This window comes from Lutjanus erythropterus, chromosome 5 (assembly GCF_056507025.1).
Source record: "Lutjanus erythropterus isolate fLutEry1 chromosome 5, fLutEry1.hap2, whole genome shotgun sequence".
NCBI lineage: Eukaryota > Metazoa > Chordata > Actinopteri > Lutjaniformes > Lutjanidae > Lutjanus > Lutjanus erythropterus.
The window spans coordinates 37,253,368-37,279,961 of record NC_139321.1 but is presented as its reverse complement, the minus strand read 5'-3'; the positions used below and the strand labels follow the sequence as shown (position 1 = coordinate 37,279,961).

The 26,594-nt window shown below is 38.9% G+C and overlaps 1 protein-coding gene across 2 annotated transcripts in view; it reads right to left on the bottom strand.

The window, feature by feature from the left end:
* Nucleotides 1-389: 389 nt before the first annotated feature.
* sec24b (SEC24 homolog B, COPII coat complex component) overlaps nt 390-26,594 on the bottom strand; it is a 46,402-nt gene continuing 20,197 nt past the window's right edge. For both annotated transcript variants that reach the window (XM_084719778.1, XM_084719779.1), the window contains 19 exons: nt 25,636-25,799; nt 23,262-23,446; nt 22,907-23,009; nt 20,150-20,276; nt 19,949-20,058; nt 19,545-19,657; nt 18,914-19,032; nt 17,234-17,289; nt 16,895-17,101; nt 15,180-15,303; nt 14,574-14,732; nt 13,576-13,749; nt 11,721-11,831; nt 11,239-11,414; nt 8,849-8,986; nt 8,474-8,578; nt 7,306-7,398; nt 6,601-6,704; nt 390-1,438 (listed from right to left, as the gene is read on the bottom strand). In XM_084719778.1, coding sequence (XP_084575904.1) covers nt 1,324-1,438; nt 6,601-6,704; nt 7,306-7,398; nt 8,474-8,578; nt 8,849-8,986; nt 11,239-11,414; nt 11,721-11,831; nt 13,576-13,749; nt 14,574-14,732; nt 15,180-15,303; nt 16,895-17,101; nt 17,234-17,289; nt 18,914-19,032; nt 19,545-19,657; nt 19,949-20,058; nt 20,150-20,276; nt 22,907-23,009; nt 23,262-23,446; nt 25,636-25,799 — 2,483 coding nt within the window. In that variant the 3' untranslated portion in view covers nt 390-1,323. The remainder of the gene's footprint in view (nt 1,439-6,600; nt 6,705-7,305; nt 7,399-8,473; nt 8,579-8,848; nt 8,987-11,238; nt 11,415-11,720; nt 11,832-13,575; nt 13,750-14,573; nt 14,733-15,179; nt 15,304-16,894; nt 17,102-17,233; nt 17,290-18,913; nt 19,033-19,544; nt 19,658-19,948; nt 20,059-20,149; nt 20,277-22,906; nt 23,010-23,261; nt 23,447-25,635; nt 25,800-26,594) is intronic.

Genomic DNA, 26,594 nt, shown 5'->3' with positions numbered 1-26,594 from the left:
TTCTCATTTACTGATGCTATAACAAGTTTGTTTACATCAATAATATCCATCTTAAATAGGCCTATAATTTCAATTATTTTGATGAGAAACACAGACATCCTTATGTTTCATCCTAAAGTCAAATTCTTCAAATACATGTGATTAATGCTGCTATAAAACATGTAGGAGTCATGAGATCCACAGATACGTGAGGTGGAGGGAGTGACAGATGATGTAAACGTGTCGAAACATGAGGGCTGTTAGTCAAGGTCCTGAAAGGTCTCATGATGTCGGAGTAGAAGCTGTGGGAAAATGTGTACTGACAGTTGTACACACACACTGGGATGTAAACAAGCAAAATAATAAATCCTGGATATTTTTAATGTCACCATGACATGAAACAAGCAGAGTTCTGTTTTTGTTTTTTATTTAATAAGCTGGTTCATAAATTATCGCACATAAAAGATTCTTTTCAATAGTTACAAAGTGGATAGCAACCTCAGTTAGCGCCTGGAAAAAAAAAATTAAACAAATGAGAAGAAGATTGTTGACAGTGGTGAGGAGAGGTGGGGGATCAGGAGTTTACACAGTGGAGGAAGAGCCAACATGGGGGGAGGGGAGGGGGGGGGTTCAACATCCAACCACTGTCCAATTATATTCCCGTTACACACACGGTTGTCGTCTATCCTCAGACTAGCAGCAAACAAAACGGTGACATGCGTTTCAGATTTCAGAGCGCATGCCGTAAAAACAACAGGAGGAATGTTTGTTTCTGTTCTCCAGTGTAAAATGGTATTAAAATAAAACAGAGGGAGTGGGGGGGGGGGGTTAATTATAAAATTAAACAGAAACAAGACAGCACTAGCTACATGTGTGGCTCACGTAAAACAAATCAAACTAAAACATGTGGAAGTGGCATCTTCTTGGCTCGACTTTCCCCTTCTTTCCTCAGCAGCAGATGGAACTTGACGAGAGGCTTAAACGGGGGTTTGACAGTGGTTAAGAGGCAGCGAGGAGACGCTGGAGGAGCGTTTTCAGTAATTCATTTCAAGGTGGAACAAATCCCCCTTATTCATTTTTCTATTTCTGTAATATTCTTTTCTTACAACTGTCCCCCTCCTCCCTTTCTGATGGTCAAATCCCGGCTGACCAATGAGCTTCGAGGGTGGATTTGTTTCGTGAGACTGTTTTGGAGGTGACCCACCTCGCTAAAACTGGTCTGAAGGAGCGATGGGTGTCCGTCATTGGCTAATGCTAGTTTTCACTCTAAGAGGCCGGCATCCTTTTTCTCGCTCTGGTTTGGAGGATTCTAGCGGCCAAAGTTTCTCTCTATGTGATGGGAGCCTACTTGGACATTTGCTGCTGGATGTGCTGCAGAAACTCATGGTAGGAAGAAGCCGACTCAGACCGATCCTCCACCAGGTGCTGGAAGAAAGTAGCTTTAGCTGACGCATCATCCCTGCAGGAGGAAAAGATAAAAGGGTCAGAGGGATAGAGAGAAATATATTGTAAACCCAACTCTGTTACGAGGGCATAACGTCCCTTTAACAACCTGACCGATATATTGCCTGGTATTATCGGCTGACTTGGACCTATCACAGACATGTCGGTATCGGCGTACATGTTTTCCAAAATGTACAGATGAAAACTTTTCTTTTCTTTTTTTTTGTTTTAAGTTATGTTTTGGGCTTTTTGCCTTTATTGTACAGGATAGCTGAGGAGCTGACAGGAAAGGGAGCAGAGAGAGAGAGGAGATGACACACAGCAAAGGGCCGCAGGCGGGAGTCAAACTGGTGGCCGCTGCAGACGACCAACAGCCTCCATACATGGGGCAGATGCTCTACCAACTGAGGTACAGGGCCGCCCCCAGATGAAAACCTTCCCTACACTATATATAATTAGGGGTGCAACAAATCAAAAAACTCACGGTTCGGATCGTATCACAGTTTTGAGTCACGGATCGGATCATTTTTCGGATCAGCAAAAAAGAAAAAAGGTGGGTTTGGGTTAAATTATTTTAAAAATGCACTTGTCTTTGATCTTTGTCTGTCTGTAATTATCATCATAGTTATGTAATGTAAGAATAATGATCATAGTAATGATAATGGTAATAATATTAAAAACTTCAAACTTATACAGTGCTGTACTATGTATATACTATACATATATTAGATCATTATATACTGTACAGTATAATACACAACTACGCTCTGTAGTCTGGCTCAATGTCCCGCCTACAGCAGCACATCTGATTGGTTAGAAGTCATGATCAATCAGCAGACACACTGTGTCACAGACAGGGTGAGACAGAGCTGCACCGGTGAGCAGAGAGGAGCTGTGTAGAAGTTAAGACAGCTGATATCACCAAACTTTCAATGAACGTCACAGTTTGATGATCTGTTTCTTTGGTGATAGCAGAGTTACATCAGTGAAAAAAGTTATGGTCTGGATTTCACTCGAGGCGATGTGACGGCTTTTAAATCAGTCGCTCTTCACAGAGATGCGCTGCACATAGCAGCATCTGTCTTTTCACTGCAACTCTGCATTGAGATTTCGGGTATTATAACTTATACAAAAGTAACAGTGACAGTAAAACTATGATGCTCACATGTGGTCCGCGGATCACATGCGTGCCAAACCGTAGAGGGCGATCCATATGGAACACGGTTCAACTGCGATCCGTTGCACCCCTACATATAATGCACAAAACAATGCCTGAGATGATTTAGATTTAGCACAGTGGGGAATATTTATGGAGGACAAGAGGAGCTGTAATTGCCAGGAAGCTATGCTTCTTGTTTTACAACCTGCCCCTAATTTCCAGCTGGAAGCCACAGTGTTAGAGCGCTCCTGTCTCTTCATGTTTTTTTCATCTATTTTCTAATTTTTCCCACACTGTGTGCTACTACTACAATCATAATATGCTCCGTAACATCAGGGAAATAATGCCCACCGCTTCATCTCCAACGTTTTTGAGTGCATTAGAGGTAATTTATGTAGCAGAGTGCAGCACACACATATATGTATATATGTATGTATATATGTATATATATCACACAACAGTTAATCAGATCAATCTACTGTCATTCATAGAACCTGAAACAGCGTGCAGTCCTACAAAAAAATTAACTAAACTGAACTAAATTGAAATTCCAAGTTTTACAACACTACATGCAACAAATAATGTTGAACATATAAAGTTCAAAGAGGCTTTTACATGTTATTGATTTTTTAATATTTTAAAGTACAGTTTACAGTTGTTGGAGAAGAACTTCTTCTATCAGTTCTAATGAAATGATCTGCATTTTGCATGACTGTCTCAACCTGTGACATGTATTTCTTATGTGTCAGAGGTTACAAACATCCGTTCAGATGCCACTCAGTCCATTTGCACTGACATCAGCCATCCTCCACAACAGCACTGCGGTGTAAACATGTGGTTGAGTAACAATGGCGTGCCACAGTGGAGGAGAGAGAGGAAACAGAAACAATGCATTCCCTGTGGAAGCCTTTACCACGGCTGTCAATCAGTGACCTCACTGCTTACTGTGTGTTTACACTGGAAACATTTTTCTGTCAACCTCAGGCCGATCTCTGCTGAGGGACGGATTCCACTTTAACATGAAAGTGGCCACGCCCAGTTTCTGTGCAGGGATGTGATGTGTAGACGGGAGCAGATCGCTCGCTGGAAATATGAGCAGGTTTTTCAGAAAGCCGACAACAAAACATCAATGGTGCTGCCAACTTTTTCTGATAAACAGAGGAAGTTTTAAAAATCACATAATCAGATGGTCACAGGTGTCAAGTGCACAGTTTGGAGTTACTTAAAAACTTTAAAAATATATTCTGATACAGTTACTAATTATCTGTTATATAATGTAGTCAGAAACATAATCCAAGTATCATGATATTAATGTGATATAACTTGTTTACTTTCCGTTACTTTTGGATTACTTCAATATGTAATATGGTGAAATTGTTTAGCCTAATGTTTTTAGAGTGCAACTAATGATTATTCTCATCATTGATTAATCTATAATTTTGTAATTAACCAATTACTTTTGTTTCTTCCATGAAATGTCAAAAAAATGGTGTAAAATGTTAATCAAAGCTCAAGATGTCGTCAAATGAGAAATAAGACTTTTTAAAAATTAAAATAACAATCAGAACGATTAATCCATTAATTCATCCTGTCATAATATGGTCTTTCCCGTAATTCTCATTACTGATTAATCTGTCCAACATTTTCTTCATTAATCACTTAACTGTTTACCTATAAAATGTCAGAAAATGGTGAAATACGTTGATCAGCATTTCCCAAAGCCAAGATGACGCCCTCAAATGTTTTGTTTTGTCCACAACTCAAATAATATTTAGTTTACTGTTACAGAAGAGTAAAGCACCCAGAAAATATTCAGATTTCAGACTTTTTAATTAAAAAAAAAAAAAAAAGACTCAAAATGATTAATTGATTATCAGAATAGATGCAGATTAATTTAATAGTCAATTAATAATAGTTTGTTGTTGGGTTTAATACTTTGTCCAGTTTGTTTTATCTGTAACTGTAACGGAATGCATTTACCTTTTTTTTGTGTATTCAGATTATGTAATATATATGTCCACCTCTGGATTATACAAAAATATAAAAAAAAAAAAAATAGGGAAACATACTAAAGAAGGAGAAAAAATAGAAAGAAAAGAAAATTGGCAAATAACTTTCTTTCTTTATGAAAAACATCAGCCATCTAATTAATTTTCAAAAATACTGCTTTTCATTTATTGACTTTTCAATTCAGATTTATCATTCAGCCAAACACCTTCCTGCCCCAGAGACGACTCTGGCAAAGAATCTGTGCTTTTGACTGTCATATTTTCTATTTTTACACACACACACACACACACACACACACACACACACACACACACACACACACACACACACACACACACACACATTTTTCATATTTGGGTAGCTTGGCATTGTAACCTGACAAAACAGTTTGGTTTTACATTCCTTTTGGGTGGAGTGAAGAACAAAATGGACATTGTGTGGCTTCAGTATTCTAAAAAGAAACAAAAATATACAAGAATCTGAAGGTATGTCACGTTTCCTCGTCCACATTTCTGCTCTTTACTAAAGGTTTGATTTTAGTGATCCCACACTGGGATTACAGTAGCAGAAGAAGTAAAGGGAATTAATACAAACTAATACAAGTGGTAATAATAATAATATTTTTTCTTCTTTCTACTGAACCTCTATATGAGCTGTCTCTCTGTCCTCTGAAGCTGATCCATCCTTATTGTTGGCATCTGCTAACGTTGGTGGTAGAGGAAGTGAAACTCATTTTGCTGTTAGGGTAGTTTGAGGTCACTGTTGACAACTGTCAAAACATTTCACCAGTTTTTTAAACTTTAAAGTGATGGATTGGATTTAAAAGTGACATTGTATGAGGCACTTATCAATGGTCAGTGTATTACCTACAGAAGATGGCGGTCTGCACTCTTCCAGTTTGGAGCTAAGCAATGAACTGCTGTGGACAGGGTCAGCAGCAAAACATATTCTAGCCAACTACAAAAGGGCCACCTACAAAGAATAATTTCATCACTGTACTTTACCGTTAGACAGCCTTTTGCAACAGGAAACCACTGTTATATAAGCACTCTCACCAAAGCCACCAGACACTTTGGCAAAAATAGCAATTTCACCTCACAGTGGAGTTTCTTGTCTACCTCTGCCTCCATCTGTTAGTTTGTGTTATTGTGTTACTTTGGAGAATCCAAATTAACCTTTCAGAACACTGGAGTTGCACAATAACACAAACTAACTAATAGATCTGACAGTGGTAGACCATCCCTCCAGAACAGCTGCACAATTACTGTTTTTGCTGTAGGAGTCTGGTGGCTTTGGTTTGCTTTTATAATAGTGGAGTCCTTTCAGAAAAGAACGTCTGACAGCAAGGTAAAGTAGTGAAAAAAAATCACAATATAGTGTACAAACTGATTAAACCTGATTTTTTATGTGGCTAAAACACAATTTGATGCTGACCCTGTCCATAGCAGTAAATTGCTTCACTTCTGAACTGACTTCTCCTGCTGCCTCTCCAGAAGTGTCATCTACCAACTACTGTAGATAATACACTGACAGTCTTAACTATCTCTTTAAAACAAATAATTACATGGCTTTGTTAGATACTCAATCCTGATTGGTCAATTACAGTATTCTAAGGTCTGTTATTTTCTGTTCAGCGGACTGTTGCTATGTGTAACAGACCATTGCTATGAAGAACAGACTGTTGCTATGGACACAGTTCTGAGCTTAGATGATGGAGGAGCAATAAAATAATTTTTAAATCCATAAAATCATTTTAAAATTAATATTTTTATTAAGTAACTATGTAATAAGCAGGATAATGTACAGTTAGTTAGCTGCATCACCCTGTTGGGGTTTATTTTGCAATAATGACCTGCTCACTGTACATTATGCCTAATATAAGTAAAAGAAGAAGCTTTCTGAGACTTTCTTAACTCCAACATGTGGATGTTGGGAGACGTGTAGAGACACACTGGACCCTGAGTGTTAGTAAAAGTCAGATGTTAATCCAGATGTGCGGCAGTGCTTACTTGATGACGTGTATCATGGAACTGAACGCTCTGTTGTCCTGCAGCCAGTCGAGGAACGCTCGCACTCTCTCAGACAGAGGAGTCTCCAGCTCAGGAATGTGACTCTGGGATTCAAAGAGTGAAAGAGAGGAGAACCAAAAACATCAACAACATTGTTTTCAACCAGTGTGTGTGTGCGTGTGTGTGTGTGTGCGTGTGTGTGTGAGTGTTTCAGATAGGGAGCAGATAATATAGATTCACCCAGCCATGTCGGCTACACAATGTGGTTAACAGAAATATGCCTGCAGTCTGGAATGTGGGGTGTGTAGGTGGCTCTCGGATGCACCGTCCCCATTCTAGAAAAATACAATAAGCAGCATAAACAAGAGCTGACGGTTGCTGTTCTGGGTGTTACCGTCACGCCCACAGCATGGTAATGACAGAGCTTTCTAGGTAGCTGCACGGTTTGTTAGAAAGCTACATCAGCAAATCTGTTCTGCTGTACAAGTTGTTTTTTTTTAAACCAACACTGAGAGAAATGCAGCGCTCTTTCATTGTGAAACAAATCTATGACTCATTTCCAGCAGATATGTCTACACTGCTGCACTGCATCATTCATGCAGCGACTGGGCGGTGGTAAAACAATGGCACCGTTTTCATGATAATAGTCATTTCCTAACATGTTGAACGTCCCATCCCAAATGACAAACATTTTGTCTTACTGACCATGTTGGGGGGTATTGAAGCATAGTTGGGGCAGCCCAGAACGTCGCGGATGAACATCTCGTTGCAGCATTTGCCGATCCACAGATAGAACACCTGCAGAGACGGAAACAGAGCAGAACAGCATCAGAACAGAGTTTCTAATCTGACCTCCAATCTGACACAGATTCAAGGCCATACAACTTTTATTGTAAGTTGTTTCTCTATAACATTTGTGGCTAAATGCATAATAATAAAACTTGAAGTTTCAGAAAAACACCCGTTACATATAGTTTATTAAGTCTTAAACTCAAAAAGTAGAACAGATACACATGTATCACGCACAGGTCACTTTGAGAAATCGATTGAGAAATTAGGTTTCCAGGGCCTTACAGGGACAGTTAACCCCCAAATCAAAAATACATATTCTTCCTCTTTTTCTTCCTCCAAGCAGTAAAAAAAGAAAACATTTGAAAACTAAAAAAGCAATAACCCTAAACCCTAACCCTTGGAGCCCGGAAAAGAATGTATGTTTTATATGAAACTATAAAATTTTGATTTTGGGGTCAACTGTCCCTTTAAGAAACTAAATCAACAGTTTTATTTCAATTCTTGTCATTATGCAACTGGTGCAGTTTCTGCAGTATCATCCCAAAACACATTATTTGAACTGACTACAGTCCAGGAATAAGAGTTCATACCAGAGCGTTTCATGTCCAAAGACTACAATGATTCAGTTCCTTCACTGTATTTTTTTTCTTTTTTTAGTGGGAAACCTTTAAATCAATTTTTTTATGACACTAAAACTCCACAAAATCTGGGCTGTAACACTGCTGTCGCTCTGTTATCCTTCCAACAGGCCAAACATAACACTGCACTTGCCTTTAATTTAACTTGAAATTATTACCAAAGAAGATTTGAGGCAAAGTTTCCTGTTTTATTACTATTTATCTTTATTGCTGGGGGTTTCATTCCATTTTTTCCACTTCATTTATGTATTGTTTTAACTGCCTGGTTTCACTTTCCCCACTCTTGAAATTCTTTAGTCCTGGGTCTAAAAATATTATTATAACAAGAAGCAAGAAAAAATAAAAATGAGCAGAAATAAACATCGTCTCCACTCTGAGAAAAAATGCCCAGAAGAACCACGTCCCTGTGGAGTGTGTTACAGATTAAAAATTAGAAAGCTCACGTAGCCACAGTCCATGAGGAAAGCTCCATCTCTGCTCAGCCTCTCAGCAGACAGGTGGAGCAGATGAGGTTGGGGAACCACTGTGTCGTTCAGATGGAGCGCCCCCTGCAGGTGTCACACGAATGGTGCAATGGGTTAGTTTGTGGACACTCAAGCTTGTTCCATTCTTTGATTAAAGTCACACATGTATTCATTTAACAAGAAAATTTGAGGTTTGAAAATAAGTTTTCAATTCATTCAAATAAGAAATCTCCACTTATTATTTAAGTAACATCACCACAGTCTGACATCAGTTCTTCACTCTCACACATTGAATTAATCTGACTCCTGAAATATAATCTAGTGTGTTCTTGTTCAGTCTTCTGTGTGTCCTACCTGGTCGGACATGTTGTCCAGCCGGTACAGGTCAGGGTGAACCATCCGCATCAGCTGCTGCAACGGCTGCGTCTTGAACTCACACATGGCGAAGACCCGCTCGTCCAGCCGTGTGCTGGTTCCTGTCCGCAAGGCTTTCTGGAAAGAAATAAAAATCTTCTTTAATGTGTGTGTCTGTGTTTATCTCCATTTATTTTTCCATTCTTTATATTTTGTTCTGTTGTATTTTTCAGCCTGACAGTGATCTCCTTCTTGGGAGCAGCTACAGATGGAGTTATGAAGTTAAATTTTCATTTACTGTCTTTGGAACACCTTCTGAAGGCTAATAGAAAATCATTATACTGTAATGAGGGTGGATTCAACTGAGGCGTTGTCAAACAGGCCTGTGGGGGTGTTTCTCTCAAATGATGGAAAAAGGTGTGAGAGTGTCTGAACATGGACACACCCTGAAAGTATGAATGAACAACTCCTGGGTGGATGAATACAGTCACTGAACATACAGAGAGTCTGGATTAACAGTGTGTGTTTGTGTGTAGAGGGAGGAATAGTGATGATGTAAAAGCAGTTCATATTTCAGGATGTGTAACACTGATGTAAGGGTGGATCAGAGTATTAATATGGTTAATATGGTGGTGAGTGTGCTTGTGTGTGTGTGTGTGTGTGTGTGTGTGTGTGTGTGTGTGTGTGTGTGTGTGTCAGGGTTCTTACACATTTTCAAATTTTCAAAATTCCAGACTTTCACATACATCTCTAAAGACTTTTCAGACCATATCTGACATCTCAGTGCAAATAGCTAGGTGTTTATTATGCAAATAAACATGTTTAACAGGACAGTTCAAAATCACAATCACAAATAGACAATCTTCCTCTGGCATGTAGTGCTATTTATCCATCTAGATTGTGTTTTGTGAGATTTGCCTAGTTTTGGAGATATCTGCCATAGAGACGTCTGCCCTCTCTCAAATATAGTGGAAATGCAAACAACTTGGCTTGTGGTGCTCAAAATGCAAAACAAAAAACAAACAAACAGGCAAAATTATCTTATTTTTACCAAAGAAAGAGTTCCTACATAAAACTGCTTTTCTTTTTGTGACTAACTTTTTACTGCTTTTCCACACAATCCAACAGATAAACAAATTACACACATACATGCAGAAAAGAAAGGGAGACAACTCACACCAATTAATAGATCAAGATATTCCTTTGATATCATCAGAATAGTTGGGGATTAATTTAATAATTGATTAATAATAAATTAATTATTGCAGCTCTATTGTGGATTATCTTAAGTAACCTGGTCATGATTTCTGAAAAGAGACACAGCTGTTGAGCTTAAAAGTTTTCTGTGTGTTTTGAGCATCACAAGCCAAGTGATATGTACTTCCTTTATATATGAGAGAGGCAGATATCTCTACAGCTGACATCTCCAAAATTCAACAACTCACATCAAAACAATGCATTTGGATAAAAAGCACTACATGTAAGAGAAGAAATATGTGTTTTTTGTTTTGGAGTAAACTGTGAACATGTTGATGTATCTTACATTCTGACTATGTACAATATTGTTACCATATTGACTGTATAAACTTTAGCTCATTACAAATCAATCAACGCCAAACACAGATAAGGTCAATACACAGCTTTTTATTCAAGCTGTAATGCTAAAACTGTTGTATGCATTTTGTATATCTCCAGTTTAAAGATATTTCAGCACTTTCTTTCAAAGTCATTTGGACATAGATTTCCAGATTTGGTTCAGTTATAAAGCACCTGGAGCAGAGCTGTTTTACAGCCTGTGACGTACAGGGAGCTCAGCATCGGAGTGTGTTAAAATCAAGCACACTCTGGCCCGTGATCTCTCACACATTATTACATGGCTTTGTTTAATACTCAATTATGATTGGTCAATTAAGGGATTAAAAGGTCTCTTATTTCACACAGAGTCTGGATACGCAATTAAATAATTTTCAAATCAGTAAAATCATTTTTATTTATTTTATTTCATTTTTTTTAAGTAAGTAAACATGTAATAATCAGGGTAATGTGTACCATCAGGTTGATTCACGTTCTGCATCACCCTGTCTGGATTTATTTTGCAATGTTTATTTTATTGTTTATTTTATAATAATCCACTCACTGTATATTATCCCTTACGTAATAAGCATTTGTGCTGCGCTGGCTGTCTGCTCAAAATGCTGTGAAAAACACTCTATTTGATCTGTATGATCAATTTATTTTTAGAAATTCTGAAATTTGTATTTTAGAAAACAGAATAGGGGCAATATACTGGAAGCACAAATATCAGATTCCATACTTCTCCATACTGCGAAGGAATCCTTGTGTGTGTGCATGTGTGTGTGTGTGTAATGATGCCTGTTGAACAGCCGCACCTGTTTGAGCAGAGCGAGGATGTAAACAGGGAAGAGACGCATGGCAGCAGGGACGACGAGGCCGGACTGCTGCAGGTTTGACACGTTGCTCTTGTAGGCGGTCACCAAATCCACCACCGCGTTGACCAGGGCGTCACGAGCGTCTGACAGGTTGGATGATATCGACCGGTCGATGGCTGAAATACAGATGTGGAAAAGATTAGGGGGACAATGAAACACCTGCATCCCATAAGGAGGGCAAACAGCTATATTACATTTTACAATTTTACATTTTGAGACATTTACATTTAAATCTAGAAATATAAACTACACTTAGATTAAGACACTGCTTTCTATTGCAAGGAGAGGTTTTGTATGCAAAAAATTCACTATGAGCATTTCTATTGTCTCATTGTGGTGGTTATTTACATGTGGACAAAAAAGTTGGAACTATTTCTTTTTAAAAAGACTGAGACAGCTGAGGGTTTATTCTTCAGACTCACCCATATTGGCTAACAGACAAGTGATGGCCTGGACGTCAGCTCCAGCGTACACATCACTCAGCTGGTTGACCACCGGCAGACACAGAGTATGGACCCGGATTCGCCTTTTTCCTACAGGGACAGAAGGATGAATGATCAGAGATGGTAAGACTAATTTTATTTGCAAATAGTATCATCGGTATTCGCCAAGATCAGGGTCATATCTGAACAAATACTTTAGAAAACCTTTATTAATCCAATGAAATTGAACTTTTTTTTTAGCAGTACTGCTTCACAGCAACAACTGTGGTGCAAAATTAACTTTTTTGTCCAGCCACTTACATATTTTACCAGCATTTTGGCTGGTGGTTGTTGCTAATTTTGATGCCCTGACAACAACTGTTCCCATGTTTATTTGCACATTCATGAACATGAGCACATCCATCATATACAATTTAGGCATACAGGCAAATTTTCACCAATTAGTAAAACAAAACTACTCCAGAGTATGACGGCATGTTTGATTATAAACTAACCACTGTTCTACAGATTTGGAGAAAGAGTAGAAGAGTTAAGAGATGAGATGTTCCACAGTTCTATGGGTAAAGTGTTCCAGGTATGTGTTGCTCCACAGGAAAAGGATGGCTGCCAAAATGCACTACTTTTTTCTCAAATTCTTTCTTTTGATTTTATAACCAGTATTGTAAACAACAAAGGGTGACAATTCTAGGATGTCACACTGGACTGGTCTCGGATTTCACAGACAAGAAATATTAGCAATAACAAGAACATGAATCAACCTTCACTTTAATAAACTCAGTCCCTAACTCTACACACCCACCCACCCATCTTCCCAGAACCCTCTCACAGGCGTTGGAAAAACAAACAGCAAATAAGTACATTCATCAGACAAAACAACCAACACAAAACAAAAAAAGGAGCAAGGTGGGGTATTGGGGTATTTTTGATTTACTGGAGTCTGTAAGTGAGTTTGCATGAGACAATCCAATCTTTTCAAGTTTGATGTAATTTAGGATTTTCTTGAGTAAACTATTGTGTGAGGGGGAGAGAGCGTGTTTCCACTTTAATAAAATGAGGTGTCTAGTTAACAGAGTTGTAAAGGCCAACACGCTGTTTTCTCGATGGTAAATTGGGTGCTACAAGTGGTGGGACTCCAGATAGAGGTGGTTCGAGGATTAAGGTTCGAGCCAAAAACTGTCCCAAGTATGTGAAATATTTCTCACCAGAAATCAGATAATTTTGTACAGGACCACAATAATATTACACTGTAATAAGCCATGCCGGCACACACAGAAGAGGAAGTGGCCAGGTCAAGGATATGAAGGATATGGTTTCACTGGTTGGCAGCTACTGACACACCAATTTCCTCCTCAGATGGGTTGTTGGATCAGGGTTAAGGAAGAGAGGGGAAATGAGTTATTATTAAAAAAAATAGAGCTTAGACCAATGGTTTGTCCTGTCCGAAATGTTTGTGGAATTCCATCCAAATCTAGATTGAAATAGCAGCAACCAGGTTTTGTGAAATACTGTGAATTTTAAGTTGTGACAGTGGAAGAGATGCCAGATCAAGGACAATTTTAAACGCAAGTACAATGTCAGCAAATTAAGTCATGTTTTCAGAGTTTAAGCAATCATGATTAGTTAAAATTTTACAATGCTGATATGAATTTGACTTTATCCAGTCTTTCCAAAGCCTGCTTAGAAAGCCTTTAAAGATGTTCAACCCTGGGAATCAGTCAACAAAACAACACAGTCTGGCTGTTTTAAGGGTCTTACTCAAAACTCAATTACCCACTCAGATTTCCTCACTATGATCTAGGTGTGTGTGTGTGTGTGTGTGAGAGAGTTTGTGTACCTTTACTGGAGGTGTAGAGCAGTGCAGCCTGGAAACAGGCCAGAGACGAGTCTGCCAGAGAGTCTTCAATCGACATCTGGACAGCGAAGGCAGAGTCTGGGTTCACATTAGCCAGGGACAGCAGGTCAGTGGAGCGCACAAAGAAGTTACCGTGGAACGTATGGATGGACAAACCTGAGGGTGAACACAGAAAAGAACGTTTGAAAAATGTATAAAAAAAACAGACGATCTTTGATGCAAAAATGTATTACATGTTGACTTATAAAGTGGCTAAATCTAAAGACATTGCTTCCTCTATTTTTTTGTCCTTCCGTCCACTTTTGACAGCATTTTTCACACCTGAAAACAGAGATTCAATTCGATGATCTTATTTAACTATTGAACCTCTCAATTTTATAACATTCTACAAACTTTAAATAGTCCAGACAGGAACTGAAAAAATGCAAGGCATGCTTTGATTCAATTCAAAGTTGGGCACAGACTGCACTTCTCTCCTACTATATTGCAAAAGATATTCAAAAACACCTCACCCATGTGTGTGAAATTTTCAAAAGATTAAGGAATTCTCAATAAAATTTACAATGTCCTAGGTTACAAACTTATTGGGGTCATTTATTTCATTTTTTTGCCAAGGATTTTAATAGGGACTTTCCCCTGACACTCTAATCATTCTACATAGGGTAGCTGAGCCAGGTAGAGTAAGTGTAAACCTCAGGCCATCTCTTTATCCACACTGCTAGCCAAAAAGTGCTGCTACAACTCTTTTTTTCTCTAGATGCAACACATTTCCTAATTCCTTCAGTCACATATCAAACATCAGGGGGCTTCTCAGATTTCCAAACAGACAGGGACTCTTTCAGAAAAACTGGAAACCTGTCATTAGTCTGATTGAAAAATTATCAGGCATAGTGTCATAGGTCAATAATCAATACCCTTTTTTTCTTTTCTGTGCACTTAGATATAAATAAAAAAAGAACAAAAATTCTTTGTTCAGTTACCTTTAGTGCATCGTATTCTCATGACCGCCTCAAAGCCGATCTTCCTCGTGAGGTAGCGCTCCAGATCTCTCTGGAACTTCTCAAGTTGAGCCGGATTGTGGATGTAATGGAAGGAGGGGTAGTAAAAGATGCTGCCCGCTGAATACTTGGAGATACATGCTGAAGAAGAAGAGGAGAAAAGTTTTAATTTACAATTAGGTTACTTCTTATTAGTGATAAAAAGTGTTTCTTTCATGTAGAAATAAAATCCTGTACATTTTAGCATGCTAACAACTTTCAATCTTTCTCCCCGAGGGCAGCAGCTGTGATAATCTTGGATTAACAGCAGTTTCAATGAAATGCAATTATGACCCATAACAACTGACTAAGGTGATCAACAATGGATAAGAGGATAATGCTGCAGGAGTGGTTTGAAAAGTCAAAAAATGTTTTTTTGTGCCATAACTCTGGGCAGGACCCATTGTTACTGCTCTGAATCAGATCCACCTTTCACGCCAAAAGTCACCGTTTGGCAGTCAATAGGTAGATTTTCAGTAGAACATTCCTTTATAGTGGACAAACAAACTGACCAACATTCAAGAGATGAACAATGTCGGGTGTTCTTACATAGTGAGGCGAGGTCAGCGTACTGGGAGCTGAGCAGGAAAAGATCCACCCCAATTTGTTGACCTGAGCAGTCCAGTGCAAGTTTCTTGTAGAAGTCTGTGGCCGGGCCGAGGTGCTGAACTCCCTGGAAAGATACAAAACTCATTAGAACAAGAGATCCTCTATGTAAAATGACGTATAATACAGAATGAAATCGTCGTCAGTTTCAGAAGCCTCCTGAGCTTTTTAGATTTGTATCATTTTTCTTGTGATGATTAAAGTGTCAACTATTAATGTTTTTACACCAAGAGGGTATATGCAGTTTTTTTTTTACGTGGATAAGCCTGCTAAACATAGGCAACTGGCTCCTTTCCTACGGCCAGTAGACGAGTTTGCCTTTCTGTTTTTATTCTGATGTGTCATGTTCAACGTTACAAACATGCTGCAAAGTCTCATGTCTGTGCAGGAGACCAGAGAGATTTTTAACAGTCTGTGTGTTCAGCTCTCAGTACCTTGTAGCTACATTTCTATGGTTTCAAGTTTAGTTTATGCCCTCCTACTTTCAGGTATCTGTTTTGTTTTACGGTTTCATGTTTACAGCTGTTGAGGAGTTGTTACTTCTGATGAAAATGAATATTTCCTGATTTTGCTCTTTCATAGTAAAAGCTTTTAAAGAACAAAACATTGGGGGGACATTTATTGCAAAGAATTTATAGGAAATGTTTTAAATTTGTTAGAAATGTTTTTTGAAGTGTTGATCCACTGTTTTACCGCTGCTTGACTCAAGTTAAGTGCATTAACAGTTAAAAGACACACCAGTCAGTGGATGGACATAAAGGAAAAATTTGCGTGTCCACCCAGATGTTTCTATCACTGCCGATCAGACCTGGAGCCGATAAACACCAGTGACTACTGCAGAATCATTTGACCTGGGAATGAGGGCCGATTGAACTCTTTCCCACCGAAGACAACAGCCAGATGTTAGTGAGATTTTGTTCAGTGTAAAAGGACACAGATGATGTATGATACAGAAACGATACAGACTGAATGCATGTAGCATGTGTGCGTGCTGGCTGATGACGAGTGTGATTTGTTCATTGTTGGATTTGTCAAGTGTATATTTTCCTTCACTTCCATGTTATTTTAGCCCCTAAATCCTCCTGAAATCACAGAAGCCAGCGACCAGAAAATCACTTTCCCTGAAGAAGAAACACACATCTGTTCTGAGTTGGATTAATTCAGGATTTTTGGACACTACTGCTGCAACTTCTTGGCAGATTATTCAGATCAAAAATAGAACACAGACGATAAGGAAAAATAAATCACAGTCTTGAGAGGACAAAAATTAATCTCAGAACCCTGCATGGATTCCCTAAACTGAAATGTGAGAGCCAATTACAAGGTTGTAGCTGGTGATAAAAGTGAGTTGTGGCAGGGATACGAATATAACAAAGAACTGAGAATAGCCAGGACAATAGGTATAAATCCACATGACAGGGGGTGTGGAAGAGTCATTCTCATGCTTTATTTCACTGGTCATATGGTTTGGTTTAGGCTTCATAAATCAAAGGGAACTATTGTATTTGGAAAATTAGGTTGGTCGGTAAATGGAAAAAGATGGTGGTAAAAATTCAAGACAAATTACAGCAACCAGAGAAACTCAAACTTCATTAGCAGTATATTAAAAATAAAGATATTGTGATTGTGCTCCATATACTATAAAATGTCACTGCTACCTTCGTGCTTGAGCGCTGGTTGGGGTCCTCCCTCGACTGCAGTGCACCAGCACCAAGCGTTGGCAGCTGGGTCTGAATCACGGTGACACGGCCCCCTGTGGGCGACATGAGCTTGAAGGCGGCTTGCAGCGCCGGGCCGAGGGCGCTGTGGGTCTCCCTGCTCTGGCTGAACATGGCCGGCAGCGACGTCAGCAGGTCCTTCACCAGCTGGAGGAAAGGAGGGAAGGAGGAGGAGAAATAAAAATATGAGGGGGGGTGGGGGGGGGGGTTGAGAGAATACTGAAGGAACTGGAAGAAAGTGTAGCAGCTATTTATGTTCAAAAGAAACAAAGGGTATACCTCTTTGCTTTCCTTTAGGTTCACCATTAGACTGTCATGAGACGGTATGAAAACATCTGGAAAGAGAAAGAAAAAAAACAGACATCTGGATCACAGCAGAAACATTTATGGCAATAATGAGACTTCCAAAATGCTTTAAAATATAAGAAAGGAGCACAAATGATGGACTGCTAACTAGGACTGGGAATTATTATGATTTTATTGATCCAAATACCAATAAGAGCGATTCCTGTTCTATTTTCTGTGCAAAAGACAGTAGGTCTACACAGGTTCTCAGCATCAATGCAACTGATAATTTTTCTCAGAGTCTGAACCCAGCACAGAAACAGTGGAGCTTTTACACAACTGAGTCACATGCATGCCTTTTTTCTCCTCTGTGTTTTCTGCCTAATTTGGAACTGGTTCTCAAAAATCTTCTTAGCCTCCGTGTGTGGGGATAATGTCCTTGTGGAGAGGACATTCATCCTCTGTAATGGACGTGTTGCCCGGGAAGCAGTGGCACTCCTGTGTAGAGTGTCAAATACATGGCATTCCTGGAATTTAAGCTTGTGTTTGGTAGAAAGATGTTTCAGCATATGTCTGCTGTTTTCACCTTTACTTGAAATTATCACTTCGAGAGACATTATGACCAGGACTGTTGTCTGAAATAGAGCCAAGCTTTGGACAGTTTCTTCCTCTCTGCTACGGCTCCATCTTGTTAAGTAGGGTAAGTAGGGTTGGGTGATGTCTATTGACCTGGTATACAACAATGTCCACAGTGAAACTTCACAATGGACAATGATACCGATGCTGGGTTTAAAACGGACTTCGTCTCAGCGTCACATGTCCATAACTTAGCTATGTTTATTAAGAAAATAATAAACAGGACATGGAGACGTAGTGCAAAGAACAGCAGCAACAGCTTCTTCGTATTTGCTCTCCTTCATGTCAAAAATGGAACTTTGGCAACAACTCAATGGAAACTCTGAGGAGACACAGAGGGGTCAGTGGTCGATGACCATCATCCATTGGCCCAACCCTAGTTGCAACTTTCCAGCACCGTAGACGCATTAGTTTTAACTTTATTATTTTGCAATATGCATCAATGGTATCAATAAAATGAAATGATTATCTCAGAGGCAAACCATTCAAATAGATCAGACAATCTGAAACCCGTTCCAAATTCCTGTCCCTACTGGTAATATTCAAAGTCTTCAAAAACATGGATTATGTCTTAAAGAAATCATTAAATCAATCATTAAAAGAATTAAAGTAGTCCTTAGGGTGATGATTAATACTGAAAAAAAGTTTTATAATGCATCTTTTCTGTAAATTAGTCAGCAATAAAAAAAAAAAAAATCAACACAAATCATTGTTTCTCTGCAGACAAGAACATGCACTGACATAAGCAGCTCAACTGTATGTGAGCATGTTCTGCATTAACATGCTGTATCCCAATGTGTAAATAAAATAAACTGCTGATCAAAGATCAGAAAACTTCCGTTACTTTTCACACCTCCTTTTTAGAATTCTTTGTGCCTCTGAGGAGCTTCCCAGCCCCTTGAATACTTTACTGGACCTATAAGTCTACTCTTTGTGTGGCATGTGTGCAAAAAAGTTAAGTTTCAGACGCTGCTGCCACAGATCATTAGGAAGTTCCTTTTCTGAGCATGCAAGCCTGATTTCAGTGAGCAGGCGTACCGTCTATGTCTGACACCACCAGCATCTGCGGCTGGGACAGTCCTTCCTGCAGGTTGTAGAAGTGAATGGTGTTGTCGAAGGTGAGAAAGCCCACTCTAGTGCGTGTATCCCCGGGCAACCTAAAACACATAATAAACCCTTCGTTAGAACTAGTTTATGTGTCAAAACCCCTAGAACATTTTTACGGAAAACTGATTACAAGATTTTTGCCCAATACTTCTTTCAGGAAGGCACTTTAGACTGCCAAGAGCCTCCCAAAATGGATATAAAATATAATTTGTCTCAAGTGCAATTACATTGTTAAATAAATACACAGTCAATTGTGCACTTAAATTGCTAAATTATTAAATACACAATTGTACAGGACTACCCTATTTACCTCACCCTTTGCTGAATTTGTATATCTGATTTTATGTCATTACTCTTTGTAATAAGCCTAATGAACTGCATGTGAATTGCCTATGATTGAACTGTAAGCACAATTCACAATTTAAAAGAATAGAAAAACATTTGAGATGGTTAAAAATACTAATTTAAGTGCTTGTCCTTTATGATCAGTCATTAAAATGACAAACAAACTCATAAACCAGCCACATTTATGTTTATTGTATTGATTATCAACGGAACTCACTTGTCCAGGTTCTCCAGTAGTGATTCACAGAAGTATTTAAGGTAGCCCGCTTCCACAGCATTGTGAGACACATCGAGAACAAACAGGTAGGCTGCTGGCTGAGGGGGCCGCAGCTGAACACACAAGAGGCAGAACAAACGTGTGATTAGTGAAGAAGTTTATATGGTCTTTAAACAGGTGACAGAATACGAAAATGTGTGTTAATGTTCAATATAAAGACTGGCTTTAGTTTTGGTCCACTTTATTGTCACCTCACATGTATGTACTTTGATTAAACTTCATAGAAGTTGCTTCCAGATGTTGTGACACCACATCAAGGCTGCCCTCTAGTGGATAAACTACCACACTACATGAAAACTGCACAGGAACAGGCCAAAAGTTTAGAGACAGAAGAGACAGCTCACCATGTAGTCTGAGGAGGCGATGAACTCCACAGTGGAGTTTTGGACCTCTGGTCTCTTATGGGGCTCACCGTATGACCTTGTGACTGGGTTGTACATAAACTCATCTGGAACTGAACAAAGAAGAAATAAAAGATGTGTTTGACATGTGGAACATAAAATGATGAATTAATACAACGGTTATAAGGCCGGAAAGACTCATACCATCATTGACTCGGTAACAGAGGTTGCACTTCCACCTGCGCTGGTCCAGGAAGGTGACAAACGGATTGATGTAGGTGCGACAGGAGCGACAGCGCACTATCGTGTTCGACGTGATCACCGGTAGCTGCTGCAGAGAGAGCAAGAAGACAAAAGGGGGAGAGAAAAATGGGAGTAAACAAGCATGAGTCTTGTGGGCTCAATATTTGACATTTCATGCTTCTTTTCACGTTTTGTCTCAATCATGACCTTTTCCAAACATTCCTCTCTTCACGCGTCAGCTGACGACTGAAGAAAAGCTTTGTTTCTGTTTCTTGGGGGATGTGGTTGAGCGAATCTTTGGAACTGAAGTCTTTGTTTGACCCACTTTTCTGTCTTTGTCTCTCATGTTTCTATGGCTGTTCTCAAGGACTTCTCCTGCTGGTGTACCAGGGTCACCTGAGGATTTTCTACACTTTTTTGTCAGTGTGTAGGTTGTTCAGTCACCTGAGAGCTGTACTGAATATTGTTCTGCAAATTATTTTGGCCTTTTATTTTATACCAATTTATCAAACACTGCCACACATTTTACAAAAACTAAATTTTGCTCCACATTTCCAGTCACCAGCAGTGGTGGACTGTAACAGAGAACAACTACTTAAGAACTGTAACCAAGCAAAGGTGCCAAATTTATATAATAAACAAAATTATAATTGAGTTTTTACATTTTATGAATGTTATAATTAGGAAATAATTAAGGTTGAGCAAGTACTAGCATGAAACTAATATTTGGTGTGAAAAATTACTTTTTACAAGCGCAGGTATCAGAAGAAGAACCAGAATCAGAGGAATCAAAAACTAACTTGATAGTGAGGTTGTCTAGCACAGATAGTGAAGTGGTAGCGAAGCTTCTCAAAGCACTTGGTAGTTTCAAGGTTATGAATGAGCCTTAACGCATTAATATCAATTAAAGTAAATTTTATTCAGTGAGTCTCTTGTAAATTGACTTAAAACACATGAAACCCTCTCACATCATTTTCCAGCCTACTGCACAGTGAGAGCACAAAAGTAGAGCCAAACTATAACTACGCTGCTGTTTAGTCACCTCAAACTGTTACAACCATTTGGCTGGTGTCAACTTCCTCCTCGTTTCTTATGTGGTGTTCCTGCTCTATGTCAGTTCATACCTTCTGACACCACATCAACTAACGTCTCTATAAATACACTCACTCATCTTCCTGCAGCTCATCAATATTCTCCTCCTCCTGCCTGCCCTGCTGTCACTGCAGCTGATCGTCGCAAAGAAACGTCTACAACTCAAAATCAGCTCAGTGTAGACAAAGACTACTACGTTTTACATAATAATACAGGCCTATGTAATGTATTCTCCTTGTCTTCAGTTAGTAAAATAGCATTCAAATGATAATCAACAACTTTTCCCTTTAAATCAGATGATCCTCTATTGTATCATATCAAATAATCAACCAACGTAAATCTAATCAAAACTGTTATTTGGTGTTCTCATCATCTCTTACCAGAAAAAAATTATATTCTGCACCGTACTTCAGTGGTTTATTTAGAAAAAGTGAAAGCGTGTTTGTCCAGTGCTGAAACTGACACAAGTAAACCATGAACATTTTCAGCAAATTCATTTTAATTTTTATAAAATCATCAAAATGTTACTAGAAAGACATGTTTTCCAGGCAAGAATTGGTAACTTCAGCTCTAAACCCCAAAGCACCTCAAATATGTTGTTTATTAATGTGCTCACTGAGATTATTCTGTACAGGCTAATTTATCTTGTTTACTCAGATATTTCTGTTAAATTGTTGGTTATTTCTGGGATGTTTTCTTTGTTCTTTTTATTCTATTCTTTATGTATTAAAAATGTCCAAAATAAAGTCCATTCAATTCAATTCAATCTTTGAAGTAGTGTTGGGTGACTGGATGAATATATCTGCTATAATGCTACCTGCTCTGCTATACACTTTCATTCAGTCTCATTGAAGCACACACTAGGGTTTCAAATTTTGTGCATTTTTCTTAATTGATAATTGAAAACACTAATAATCGTTTAAACATTAATAATTACAATACTAAATGCATTCTCTAATTTTTCTTGTTTTCATTTCCTCATATTTTTCCCATTTCAAGTCTCAGTTTAATGTTCAATTATTGATTAATACATTTTAATCAGCTTAATTCTTAATGCAGATTTATTGATTAAAGATTAATCATTAACATCCCTAGCACACACACACTCAGTCGGCAATGAGTGCTCAGAGCAGCAGGAGGAATGAGAGGAATGAATGAATGACGAGCGGTGAATTAAGGATTTATTTATACCAAAGCAGAGTTGGTGATTGTTGGACTTTGGTTTTACATGTCTGTTGAGTCGAAAGTTTAAGCTTGTCTTAGTTTGGTAAAAGAGAGAAATATGGATTCAGAAGGTCTATGTTGTATCTGTCTGTTTAAAAAGGAAAATAAGAATGTTAAATTTCTTGGCAAGTTGTGGGATTGTTCTGTTTATCTGAAGTTTATTGGGAAGGGTGGATGATTATGTCACTGGTTGATGAGTTGACTGTGGCCAGATGGAAAAGTTGACTCTTATTCATTTAGAAGACAGCAGCCGAGCATTATTATACAGTGAGGCCAAATCAAAAGGTTCAAAATTTAAATGCAGAAAAAACCTTGCATCGGACAAGAGACAAAGAAGGTTCATATCTGGATATTCCACTGCATAATGATTTTTTGGGGTTGATTTTAGGCATCAGATCATACCTGCAAGTCTCTGAAGGGGTGGAGGAGGAGGCCCAGAGGAAGTCTGGCCTTGTTGAGTAATGCCTGGGTCTGGGGGATGCTGGTCAGGGTACACCTGAATGTCCTGATCAATACAGAAACACAAGGGAAGAGAAAGACAACAGATTAAGAGTTTTGGTGCATGTACAGGGAGCAAAATACGCTTATACACATTAATGTTTTACTTTAGTTCCCTAAAACGTCTTTGAATTGTCATGTGTTTTACAGTTCATGATGTCACTCACTTTTACACATTTTTATGTCTATCTTGCGCAGATTATTTTCTGGTGAAACAGTGGAATACTGCCTGTATTTAACCCCCATACTCCTTACTTACTGTGGACTACAGTTGACCTTCTTGAGATCGGGGCTGAGGTTGGGTTCAGGGGCTTCAAGAGGCCTGTGGGGCAGCAGGTTCCTCTCCTGCAGCAGGTTGACCGGCCTCAGCGTCTCCACCTCCAGCTCTGGTACCCCACTCAGCCCCCCGAGGGCCGCAGACAGCTGGGACAGGTTTGGGAATGGCTGCAGAGGAGGGAGAGAGACGTAACTAGTTTTTAATCTTGTGTTTAATCAGGACTGGTGTGTCAAAACAGCAAGAATTCACAAGCTGCTGCAAGAGAGGATGAATAATCAGTCTATGAGTGAAACTTACTGCTGCACCTCAATGAAATGATCAGTGCTGAGCGACTTGATCAACAGTTGTTAAAATATAAAAATGGCATTATTATGTTGAATCTCTTTGGGCGTTATCCCACATGAAGCTTGTTCACTTTGTTCTGTTTTGGGGGTAAAATGATACGATTGTTGCATTGATTCATTTGTGTTCACAAGGCAACATTTAACAGTGGTCCCAAATGATAAACAAATGTCATGCGTGAGCAAATTATTCTCTCACTGGGATTCATACATGAAATGTTTATATGCACAGATTTTTATCTTAAATCAAAATTCAAGAACTTCATCACAACTTCATATTTCATCATCAATACTTCATATTTCCTGTTTGTTATCAGGCAAAATCAAAATGTATGTGTTCCAGGCCACTCGTAAGCCACAAAATGTTTATATTAATATTAATAATATTACACAACTATTAATTAATTTAAAGGTAGAGTCAGTGGGATTTGTCCAAGCTGTTTGTAAACTCATTAGGATATCAAATACCAGTGTATTTGGTTGGTGAAATGTGTTGAGCACAGCAAAACAATGAGAAAAAATACAGAAGTACATGCAGAGGGCAAGTTCTCTGCAGACAGAGCCACCACCACAAACTTCTAGGGGTCATAAGTGATAACTGAAAGGGATTACATCATATCAATCTATACATTGATTTCTTTCGGAACATGTTGCGGATTATACCTTTAATAATTTTAAATGTCTACACTTAAAGATGATTAGGTTACTGAGACGTGGCATGACCTGGCTGCAGCCTCCTGACAGAGAAAACTTCTCCAGCAATGCTCTGCTCCTCCAAGCCTGTTAAAAAGTTTCTTTCTTTTTCTTTGGAGTCATTTCCTTTACTTTTCTTTTCTTTATTTCTGAGTTTTACCTGTCAAATGTCAGTGGCTTGTTGTTTAGTAGTTTGCACATGGCACTTAAGTCTGCTGCCCTTCTATGGATTTATTTGGTTGTTTCTATATGCTGATTGCAAACTTCCTGGTACGCACATCCACCTTAAGATCAAATGTGATTCATCAGCATACACAGGTGGGTAAACATTTCATGAATCTGACTTAAGAATTGTTAGAGAACAAATGCAAGAGAAAAGTAAGAAAACATTCATGCAGGAGGTCCACTGATCAGAAATCTTACTGGAAGAGAGAGATATAACATTTCCTCTTCTTTGTTTCCAAGCAAAAAAAGTATGGAGCATCAGAACTGTGTGTGGCTAAATTGTTTCATTGTGTTTCTGTGGTTAATGTACTAGTGACTGTTAGGCTAAATTGATTAAAATGCTCATTAAATATCCAGGTCCATTGAGAATCTAGACTGCGACCACAAAATAATGTACTGCTGCATCTCTTAAGATCTGACTCAAGAATTGCAGAAGACATGCTGCCATGAGTGCATATCACCACATACTCCCATGACATTTCTTCTTCAGATTTTGCATTGAGTAAGCTTGAGTGAGTTGTTTTCGTTGGGTTGAGCATTTTCACTGCAAATGTGTCGCTCCAGGGTTTGACTGAAAGTAAGCCGGAACTGCTCTTTCTTGAAGATCTCAGCCCACGTCTGACTGAGATAGCTGTGTTCACAAAGGAGCCAATCTTTGGGGATTTGGAAATGCTCCTGGTTTCACCAAAACAAACCAGGTTTGAATGCACCCTCAGAATAACTCTGCATTTGTAAGTTCAACGTGCTGAGAGGCACAATATGAAATAAATGCTGATCTGGATAGTTTGAAAACAATCCTAAACTGGTTTAATGTCTATTTATTCCATGATAACGGTGTAATATACCAGAGACAGTAATTCAACTGTTGACAGTTACTATGTTTATACCATCTCAAACAAACTTAAGTTCTGCACATAAAGGCTCTGATGGGTTCAGTTGTTTCTCAACAGCCATTCACAAGATGAACAGCAGACCTCTGAATCACTCAGACATCTGGAACACAGCTGGTAAAAATGCTTTCCACTTGCAAATAAGAACCAATCACGTCAACAATAACATGACTCTCAGCATGCCTTTTATTCAAGCTGTGGTCTCACCTGGGAGTACTGCTGGTAGCTTGACTGGCTGTACAGGTCATGAGAGGGTGAAGAGTCAGCATGGGAGGCCGGCCCCTGTCGATAGGCTGGCTGCATGCTGGGGTAACCATAGTTACCATACGGCGCGGCCTGGTTGGTCATGTCGTTGGAAGGTGGCATGGAATCTGAGAAAGAGAGAGTTCGAAAAAACAGGTGGTTCTCAATGTTTTAACATGATTACAACAGTGCAGAGATCAGTGAAGCTGCACAGTGCATTTCGGAAATCTGATATTTATGTAGCAAGAGTATGTGTGTGTGTGTGTGTGTGTGTGTGTGTGTGTCCCATTTTCATCACTAGCTTTTTACATAATTTGAGAAGTGCATTTCATCATCTTTTCACTCAAGAAAAATGTCTCTTCTCCCAAATCTCATCTACTTGTTGAACTTGTTTTTAATTTTAAAGTTAAGTCAGATTTGATCTATGAAGCCCACAATCACAATTTGCCTCAGGGGGCTTTACAATCTGTCCAATGTATAAGCCCCTCTGTCCTTAGACTCTTGATTCAGGTAAGGAAACCCTTTTTTAAGTACAAAAGCATTTGGTCATTTGGTTTGATATAATTAGTTCTGTTTGTTTTTTTATGTTTTGCTGTTTTCACTTTCTATCAATCTGTTATCATCTACTGCTGTTTTGTGTCTCACAAAAGAGAGCTGTTTGACAACTTAAGTGAAGAGTGTGACTACTGCTACAATTTCACTGCAATCCTTATCGCTAAATTCTGATTTAATGCTTGAGATCCGATAGTTGTGTTCGACTGTTCACACTCTTTTTTAAATGTGGCCAAAATGAGATCCCAGTGTTCGCTGGCCATGGTCCTGAAATGACCTGCATGTGCAAAAGAACAACAACTAAGATGTTATATGTAGTATGCTGTTGGACAAAAGTAAATATGGAGGCCACTGAAGTCAACGTTTACGGT